General features: G+C 37.5%; 1 protein-coding gene and 1 pseudogene across 1 annotated transcript in view; one reads left to right on the plus strand and one right to left on the minus strand.

Moving 5' to 3' along the window:
- Positions 1–5,605, plus strand: part of LOC126777153 (zinc finger protein 236-like) — a 28,057-nt gene extending 22,452 nt beyond the window's left edge. Inside the window, exons 3-6 of the mRNA XM_050500076.1 lie at positions 230–2,939; positions 3,347–3,983; positions 4,121–4,326; positions 4,534–5,605. Coding sequence (XP_050356033.1) covers positions 230–2,939; positions 3,347–3,983; positions 4,121–4,326; positions 4,534–4,795 — 3,815 coding nt within the window. The 3' untranslated portion in view covers positions 4,796–5,605. The remainder of the gene's footprint in view (positions 1–229; positions 2,940–3,346; positions 3,984–4,120; positions 4,327–4,533) is intronic.
- A 1,322-nt stretch (positions 5,606–6,927) lies between these two features.
- On the minus strand, positions 6,928–10,454 carry LOC126777270 (uncharacterized; annotated as a pseudogene).
- Between the last annotated feature and the right edge of the window lie 336 nt (positions 10,455–10,790).

Genomic DNA, 10,790 nt, shown 5'->3' on the forward strand with positions numbered 1-10,790 from the left:
ACATTGTCGAAAAGCTTACATCACGTTTTTCATTTTTTTAATCTATTAGTTGATTGTAAAAACTGTTTCACAATAAAGACATCTCATTCTATAATTCTAATAAACGTACATTCGTACAAGTGAATCGCCTGACTCATCTATTGTCGAGTTTTCTTGGAATAGTAAAATGAAAGCGACCCGTTATTCAAACATAGTCCATGGTTAGTAACGCGTTCCTTTGTTGTTGCAGAAATCAAAACAGAAGTCATCAGCGAGGCTAAAGTCGAAGCGGATAATCAGGAAGAGGAGGACATGAAGATTGAGCATGAGACGCGCGCGACGCGCACCACTAGCATTGATAGCGATAACAGATCAGATAGAAGCGAAGAAGAAGATTGTAGACGCGCCCGAAAGCGAGCCGCTTCAACTTCACCTTCGCCTATTCCACTGGACAAGAGAACCGCTCGATTCGAATGCCCCAAGTGTTTCCAGCGTTTCGATTCAATAAATGCCTTTGATTTCCATCGCTTCACAGCGCACGGGGATGATACAAGATCCGGGTATGACGATTACGTAGATTACTCCGCTAAAAAAATTCCAGATATGCTACGAAGTTCACACGTATCTATCTCGGAGCAACGCTTTCGATGCGAATATTGTTCACGCGATTTTCCATCAGGACAAATCTTGGATATTCACAGAAAAACGTGTACATCGTCTACTCGAATATCCAGCCCTGATCGTGATCGGAGGGAAGATTTTTTTGCTAAACTGGATCTAAGAAATAGGTCTTTTGGCATACCAGGTACCTTAACTCCACCGATGGATCGATTCACGCCTAAATTTGATGATCATCTTAATAATGGAATAAGGCATATAGATGCTGCCAGAGACCTGGCTGATATTCAATCCATACTTAACGTCACTTCTGCTGGAAGTCTTTTAGAAAGACTGACGGGGACGAGGGTTGCATTGGAAAGTGCAGTATTAACGCCTCCCGACACAATCGTTAAAGAACGTGAACAGGAAGAAACACAAGATAATTTCGCAGCAGAGTTCAGGCGAATGAAATTGCGAGGTGAGTTCCCTTGCAGGCTGTGTCCCGCTAAATTTCCAAACCTCCGTGCTTTAAAAGGACACAACAGAGTACATCTTAGTGGAACTGGTCCCGGCCCGTACCAGTGCAACATGTGTCCTCATGCATCTTTGGACAAAGCAGCTCTTGTTCGGCATATGCGGACACACAATGGCGACAGGCCTTATGAGTGCGCTGTATGCAATTACGCATTTACAACAAAAGCCAATTGTGAACGTCACTTACGTAATCGTCACGCCAAAGTGACAAGAGAGGACGTGAAGCGATCGATTATTTATCATCCATCAGAAGATCCTAATAACGACGAAGTAAATTCAAAACTTGCTCGAGAAGAAGTTAAGAGATCGTTAGCATTCCACACGCCAGAAGTAGAAAGACGCAGCGAACCCACAGTTCGTAGTACAACACCACTGACACATTATAATCCCAGTTTTATAACAGAGAGACATCCAGTAACTTCGCTCACAAAAGCTTTACCCGATACACCCGCTTTAACCCCGAGAGAATCAGACCCGCCAATGCCCAGAATCAAAGTTAAGGGTATCGGACAACTCACGCAAATACCTGAATTCAGACCTCCCGATCTTTCATTTAAGACCAATGATCTACCAGAAACGTATAATGATGATGCTCCAGTAGACCTTAGTACGAGTGACAACAATAGTTGCGATGTGTTAGATCTTAGCAAGAAAAAACGCGATACAGATGATGATGAACCTAAGGCACCATCGCGTCCCGCATTCGACAACTCTGCGTCTGTTGCGGCATCAGCAGCCGCTACGGCTTACGAAAAAACAAGATTAATTCTCGCTCAGCAAAGACTTTTTGAGAACTCTCTACCTAAACTTGATCCTTCTTTTTATGCAACTCAACTGTCTCAACTTTACGCCAGTGCTGTACCTGGCCTGCCAGGTTTACCCATCCCACCTTCATTTCCTATCAACCCATACTTTCTACAGACCTCTTTTTTTCCTCACCCAACCGATTCTCAAGAGATAACCGAAATGAAACAACGTCTACAAAAAGAAATCATCCGAAGCCTTAGCATGTCTGGAGGTAGGTTAGTTACAAACGAATCGGAAACCCAACCCAAACAAGAACCTGAAGAGGAAGAACAAAAGCCTATCCAAGTTTCTACGACGCCAACCCCACCACCTCATTCAGAATCTCCACGTCCTATAACAAATAATAATCTTGTTTCTCAAAATGATTCCGTTAAGATGGTGATAAAAAACGGCATTCTTATGCCTAAGCAAAAGCAAAGACGCTATCGTACGGAACGACCATTTTCCTGCTCCCAATGTTCAGCGCGATTTACACTTCGTTCAAACATGGAACGTCATGTAAAGCAACAGCATCCTCAACATTGGAGTGTCAGGCGCCCAACACCAAGAGCACCTCCGCCATACCCTACACCTGACACACTAGCTGATCGAGTCAAGTATGCGTTGTTAGCACGTCATTTGGAAAGACCATTGCAAACCTCTGATCGCTCACCTGTAAGAAGAGACTCCGACGAAGTTGCTGACAACGAGGAAGACGAAGATGATACACTGGTTATCGACGAGGAAACGGATGATCAGAAACTAGATGAACATTCAGCCGCACATAGAGCTGCTGCGGAAATTTTAATGGCTACACGTCAGCAAGAACTAAATAAGGACTTTGATCTTAAGATAGCTGGTAACCTTATTAACAAACCAATCCCAATTACCACTGAAAAAACCGAGACCGGAGTAGAAGGAGTTTCAAGCCAAGATAACGTGGTGCCCGTAGTTCCAACTCGAAGTGATGAAGAGGAGGACGAAGAAGGTCTGGTCGCATCCACTAGCGAGGGAAACAACTCTGGCAGCGATGAAAATAAGTAAGTTGATTCAGTAAATAATTCTTTACCTAATATTCATTTATTTCTCAAAACATAAAAATTGTTTAATTTCAAATAACGTATCACATCCACTCCCTGGGAATGAAACGATCGCCTCCACGTTATCTCAAATTAAAAAAAAGATATATATATCTTGGCTAGTGCTGTATATGTATTGCACTTCTTGTAAAGAAACGAGATATAAAAAAAAACCTGCTGAGTTTCTTTCGCCGGTTGTTCTCAGGTCTGAGGTGTTTATTTCCGAACCGGTGATAGATTTATGACAATCAATAAGCAAGTTTGACGCTTCTATATTGAATAAAGATTTTTGACTTTGACTTTGATTTGACTTGACTTTGACTATAATTTCAAATATAAATACCAATAATTTAATTTTTTATTTACAGGTCAGAATCGGATACTGGTATACAACCTCCAAAAAAGAAATCAGCTTACAGTCTCGCACCGAACCGCGTATCGTGCCCTTACTGTCACCGCAAATTCCCCTGGTCTTCATCTCTCCGACGACACGTCCTTACACACACAGGGCAGAAGCCGTTTAAGTGTCCCCACTGCCCACTCCTCTTTACAACTAAGTCTAACTGCGACCGCCACTTGCTCAGGAAACATGGAGGATCAGCTAAAGCCATTTTGGCTGAACCTATCCAAGATTCCATTACGCCACCACAGACGAATGATAGAAGTGTACCAGAAAGACCTTTTAAGTGTGCCTCGTGTCCAACGAGCACTTTTTCGTCTCTGGAAACGTTAAAGAAGCACATGGCGTCTCGACATGGAACGGGAGATTCGCAGCCAAGTTCTCCGAACCCTGATGAAGAAGTAGATGGAAGCTTAGTCTTCAAATGCCATCTCTGCGAGGGTTCGTTTGGTGACAGAACAGCTGCCTTGGAACATCTTGCGTCAGCGCATTCAGCTGAGTACGAACAGTTGGTTAGCAAGGGCGCATTAGACGCAGCTAGTGATCGTAGCGAGAGTGCCGATGATGATGATAGAGGAAAATTCCCGGATCATGCGAATAGAAAGGTGATTATATAGATTTAAAAAAAAATAGTTTATCTTCTGTATTAAAATAAATTATACGAGAAAGGGATCTAGTCAAATTGATTATAAATAGTCCTTAAATTTACGAATCCTTTTTCTAACACATAATTACTCATCAGGTCGTCTGTGCCTTCTGCATCCGTCGCTTCTGGTCGGCGGAGGATCTGCGGCGTCACATGCGCACACATTCCGGTGAGCGACCGTTCGCCTGTGATCTGTGCAGGCGACGATTTACATTGAAGCACAGTATGCTGAGACACAGGAAGAAGCACAGGGAAGAAACCGATGATGAGGAATCCTCGCCAAGAGAAGACACATCTAATGGGTAAGTAGAAATTTCTTGGAATATTCTTACAAGATACTCTATTATTAAATTAATATATATTTTATCATATGCAAAGTCTTTTGTTTAAAATTAAACGCATCATTTAAAATCCTTTTTTTTTTTTAATATGAAATCATTAACTTTCATATATTATACTATTTTGTCGGAAAATAATTTTTAACGTGATTTTTTTAAATTTTGTCATAGTTATCGCTACCAAGAAGACGATGGCTCCGGTAACGAGGTCCCATGCAACGTGAACAACAACAACTCGCCACCCGCCGCGCCATACGACAAAAAACTCAAACTGGAAATGACATCGCGCAAATATTCATCCGAAGCCGAAAACGACACCGAAAATGGAGGTGACCTGATCGGCAAACTTCTTGGTATCCCTGACAAGACCATCATCAACAAACTGCTCTCTTCAGCAGACGAAGCCGCTAAATTCTTAGGAGTGAACAAATGAGAGTACGCCTTAGTCCTCGTGACTCCAGCTAGGCTTATCTTAGCACCGCGAGGACTAAAAGTTCCACATTTAAAAACAATCGAGAATCCTTCTACAACGCCATCTACCAACGAATAGTTGTATCATTTTAGCAAATGCTAAGTTTCATTTATACTGCACAGCGACATCTATTGTCAAATAGATGTGCTATTCGCATAAAATGACTATCTCTTGAATATATCGTTTTACAACATTGTAAATAAGCTTAATAAGATATGTAGGTGCCTTTAGATGCCTTAATATAGCATATACCGTCCTATTCTGCCTTATCCTAGGTACTATATGAACATATTAAATTGTGGGTGACGAGCAACGAAATATTTAGTGCCAGTTTAGTACACTGAACTTTGTAGTGTTACATTTTGTCTTTTTATATTGTAATGTATATATTATAAGATACGATTGGTTTGAAACAGTACCTAATAATTTAAGATAACTATAAACTAGCTAAAACACGTATGCATTTTCATCTAGTCGCATTATTCACGTTTTTTTTTTTTCTTATCTTCACCATTATTTCAATTTCCATTTTCATAGTTGTGAATATCAACCAAATACTTTTCAAATCCAAAATTTTCTAGTCAATTATATTTTCTTTATAAATATCGACTTAAATAACCAAATGTCAGTTTTCATGATAAATTTTAGTATAATTAAGATATAAATTAGTTATAAAACGTCATTTAATTATATCCTACCAATGAATAGTATAAATTCGTGCGATGTACTTATGTATTTTAAATTGTAACTATATTTTCTACATATCTTTCTTCTATCTTACTTTATTCTATAATGTCATCTTTACATAGTGTACATAGTGATTAGTATTTAAATAATTTCATTTCAAAATAAGTTTTCGTAGGATAAATTTTGTTTGCTCAAATTCATGGCATTTCTTTATGACAAAGACTAATAATGTTGCTTTTAAGAAAGTCTAGGATCTCTTATTATGTATCGCTAATTATGTAAACCAAAGGCTTCTTGGTGGACTTTTGTTTACCTTAACGATGTTTTTTTGATATTGTTTTTTTTTTAAACGTTTTTTGTTAGAATATTTCAGAGTTATAGTTTTTTTATTTCAATTTTTTAATATTTTTGGTGCATTACTATTGTAACTTGGGTTATGAACTCGCTAATATAAGTTAGTATTAGACAATTCAGCGTCCTCGACGGATCGACGAATCATACGCTAGAATATACCTAAGTTCCAACTTTGCTTTGTATAATAGAAGACGCTAACTAAATACCAAATACAAAATATATTTTAAAATTAATGGGTAATATTTTATTAAATCGCGTAAAATTACTTATATAAGCAATAATATTGTAATTTATTCAGTATAAATTAAAGTATTTCAATTTATGTCACTAAAGCTTAAATATTAAATAATATATTATTATATGAATATATAGCTGTTTAATTATTAAGTATTAATTATAAGTGTAGCTATTTTAAGTTTTAAAAACCTGCTTCATGTCAATTATAGTTAGATGGAATGGAAATGTTTGAAACTGTAATTATATAAATTTCCAATTCAAATTATTATAATAAAAGCTAATTTGCTATGTACGGTCAGTAATTACATTGAAGTGTATTCGATACCTGTGCTTAAAGAATTATTACAGTTTTTATTGTATTAAAATATAAAAAAAGATTTAAGTTAAGTTACGTACTTATTTAGGAATAGATTTAATGTAAGTCCTATTTATAAGATGTGGCAACACCGCTTGGCCTTTCAAAAAGTAGTTTGTGTGTTTTAAAATATTAATGTTATTTAAGATTATAATGTTAAAGATAATTAAAATTTACCATTTTACGCATGATTTTAATGTAATAATAATTATTCGTAATTTTAAGAAGCGTATTTACTATTCACTTTTGCCTCTCTCTTTATTTGCAATACGAGTGTCGTTTTAAAAACGTTTTTTGTGAATTACATTATGGTGGATTTAATAAAGAAATACTGCTTTTATATTAATTGTTTATATTAACTTAACCTTCTACTAAAGTTTTGATTGAAAATTTAATTATTCAGAGTTCAATTTGTCAATGCAAAATAATTGATGATTAAACGAACTTACCAAGTGAAATTCTATCATATCATATCGAATTACGTACGTTAGTTACGTAGTTTAGCACGATAGATACGTCCCAAGTATCATATTTAGGTAAATGGGGGCGAAGTTTAAATAAACCTTTTGAAAAAACGTTTTATACTATCATCGTTGCATATATATTTACCCAGAATCAAGGATAAAGCTGATCGGCAATTGCTTAAAGTGCCACACTGAGCACCTGACTCATATAACTGAGTCAAAAATGTGATGACAACTGGAACAGAATTTTCGTATAGTTCTATGTTTTTACTAATGCCATATTTTTAGACACGTGTCGTTTTGCTTTAGTGAACTGTCCGTAAGTGAAGCTAACGTTATAGATATTAACGATAGGGGAATTTTTCTTTTTATGAACGCTGTCTTGATAATATCCCGGCAACGAACTTTGCGATGAACGTCTCGATTGCTGTAATGAGAAATAATCAGATTTTGAGAAGGCGGAAATACTAAAGGCTCTGATATTAGAAGATTTTTAAATAGCGGGTACCATGGTTGCGTAGGCCATAAAGATACCATTATACCTGTAGCATTGTCATTTATAACTTCTTTCTTAGTGGTTTCAAAATTAATGCAAAGGAAGGAAAGCTATAACATATATAGAAGTTCGATTATGAGATCGTAAAAGCATCTATAACGTATGCATCTGGGTCTCGGTGCTAAGATATATATTTTTTGCACTACTTATTTATCCTACTTGCAAATATTTCTGTATCCGGAAGCCCAAAAATTTTCACTATCTTTTGGTATGAATTATCAGAAAGTTAATTTTACAAGCGGGATTTTTCATCGCGTGAGCCCATCATTTGAGATCGGGTGCTACTAATTGTGGTATGGTCATATACTTATCGTAATTGTCATCATCTAACATCTAAGGACTCTGTCGACAAGTATCAGATACGTTCTCTAAGGATGATTCGAACGTATTCGAAATAACTAAGGAATCATCAAGGTATACTGTTGATAAGTTTTTACAAGATCTGAGTAAACTGAATACTGCTTTAATGATTTTAGTGAAAAACTGAGGGTGCGGTGCTTCGGCTAAATGGTAAAACGTTAAATTCATACAGTTTTTTAAAGACTGGAAGCGAAGATACTTTTTAGAACCTAAAATATGCATCTTTTAAATCCATTGTACTCATGAAACAGTCTTTTGAAACAAGATTTAAGGCTGTACGCAAATCTTCAAGCTTAAAATGATGCGTATCAATACATTTATTTAATATTTTTAAATTCAATATGAACCTTGATTTACCATTTGGCTTTGCACCAAGAAAATAGGTGATAGAAATTGACCTTCACAGGGCAAACATTCTGAAATAGCTCCTATAGTTAAGAGCTTTTGAATCGAATTTTGTAACCATCAATCGATGATAATATATTTTTATCATGTGTTATAAATGTTCATTGCTTTGTGAAGTGAGACCGTACAGTACGTAACAGCCTGTGAGTGTCCCACCGCTGGGCTAAAGCCTCCTCTCCCTTTTTTAGGAGAAGTTATGGAGCTTATTCCACCACGCTGCTCCAATGCGGGTCGGTGGAATACGTATATGGCAGAATTTCAGTGAAATTAGACACATGCAGGTTTCCTCACGATATTTTCCTTCACCGTATAGCACGAGATGAATTATAATCACAAATTAAGCACATGAAAATTCAGTGGTGCTTGCCCGGGTTTGAACCCAGGATCATCGGTTAAGATTAACGCGTTCTTACCACTGGGCCATCTCGGCTTGTTGTAAGTGAGACAATCTGCCTGCATATTTTACCTTATTTAACGGAATTTGCATGTCGACGCAGTCAGCGACGACAGTTTCAAGAAGTTCTCGTGGTGAGGGTTCCCGTATTCAGGCTCCTTTGTCCTCTGATTCCCTTTCGGCCTGGAATGATTCTGGGGAGGGACTCGTCAGCTTAAATTCTTCTGATTTGGCTTCAGGAAGTTTTTTGACTTTTTTTTATCGTTGTCATCTTCATGTCAGTTCCAGATTTTGAAATTGCCTTAGCGGCTTTTAACGCATCCGTCAAATCTTCTAAAGAGCATTTTGTCTATTTTTGTTGCTAGGAGCTGATCCTTCAGCTCTTTTTTGACATTGTTAAGAACAAAGTTCCTACGCAGTATAGAGTCGGAGTATTGTGTATCACAAAGTAATTTACTCGCGTCCTCAGTAGCTTAATTACAGCGGTATTTTTTGAATCTGCCATGAGTAAAGTTAGAACTTCGACTATGCATGAAGCAGCTGAAGAAACTTGGTTTTACTTCTGCTTAATGCCTTTATCTCGTTTGTAGATTGTCTCTGAAATAGCCGCTTTGAATTCTGAGTTAAGCGTTGGTGCTCTAATAAGCACGCAGTTTGCTGGTGGTAAATACCTGTCCAAAAGAACCTTACACGCTTCCTTGGTTAAGACAGAGGTAGCTATATGCTAAAGCCGTATAGCAATATCACATTGTATATTGTTGCTGTAAGATTTCGGTTGAGATGGGTCATCGCCTAAAATTTCTAGTAGTTCGTCATTTAGCTCCAGTGGAGTAGATGACAATTGTACATTCAGACAAATGAACATTCGGAGGATTCAGCGTAGCAGTGGCAGCGTTGGTTAAGGGTTGTGTTTCGGTAGCAGCAATCGTAGACGGCTGCGGCTCGGTGGCAGTACTCGTAGACGGCTAGGGCTCAATATAGCTGCCCGTAGCTGTCAGAGGTACAGTGGTCTCGCTTGTTCGGATTGGCACGTCTGGAATGTAAATTCCATTGTAAGTGAGACGTGAAGTAATAACATGACATTCCCAAAGAATACCCGCATTTTACTTTAAGTTAAGGTGCTTATAGCAAAGTAGTTCTCCCAATGAGTACTCGCATTGTTATTATTAACCTAAATTTTTCTACGATTTATTAGTAAAGATACAATCGCAATGACTGTTCACGACAACGTCGTAGGTAAGTGTAAGTTTTACCGGTAAGTGTGGTATTCCCAAAGAATACCCACGTTAACAGTAATTTAACCGTATTATAAATGTAAGAACATTAAGGCCAGCAAGTAAAGTAATATCCAAAAGGGCTAACCGCATTGCCATTATCCACATAATTGTGATCCACTTATGTGGTGATCCACGTAATTTTTGTGTGTGACATTCTCAGAGATTGCCCGCAACACATTTATAAAAGTAGGTTTTATCATTCGTATTCATAATAAAGTGATAACCCTTATGAAAATCCGCAATGTAATTTATCACGAAAAAAATAATAACAAAATGTGGGTAGTTACAAAATTACCAACCTTCTATGCATAACGGCACTGGCGGCTGCGTCGAGGGTTCTCTTGGTCCTTGCTCAACCGATGAATCAGATGACGAGGAAGAACTTGAGAAGTCAGAGTCCGATGTTGAAACTCGGGAAACTTTTTTCGCTATACATTCCAAGTTTGAGTCATTATCTGTATGCTTGCGCTTGCCCATTTTTATATAAGCTTATAGCAAAAAAGAAATGAGCGTTACAAAACAATTTTAAAGTGTGCAGTGCGGAGCACTGAAATGTGAATGATGATAGGCCGTTAAAAGGATTGACAGGAATAAAAAAAATTCTCAAAATCAGTGCAGATAGCGCCACCGTAGCGTGGACTACAAGTAAACTTAACTTATGGCTTAAGTTACATTCATTTTGGAAGCAAAAATATAATCAAAAAAGTATTCATGATATCCCACATCAATGTTATGTTAACATAAAAAAGATTAATAGGTGTTGTTTTTTTATAGTATAGATAGGCGGACAAGCATAGGAGCCACCTGATGGTAAGCGGTCACCAACGTCCATAGACAATGAAATTGTAAGAAATGTTAACCATCGCT

Source organism: Nymphalis io, chromosome 22 (genome assembly GCF_905147045.1).
Source record: "Nymphalis io chromosome 22, ilAglIoxx1.1, whole genome shotgun sequence".
Lineage (NCBI taxonomy): Eukaryota > Metazoa > Arthropoda > Insecta > Lepidoptera > Nymphalidae > Nymphalis > Nymphalis io.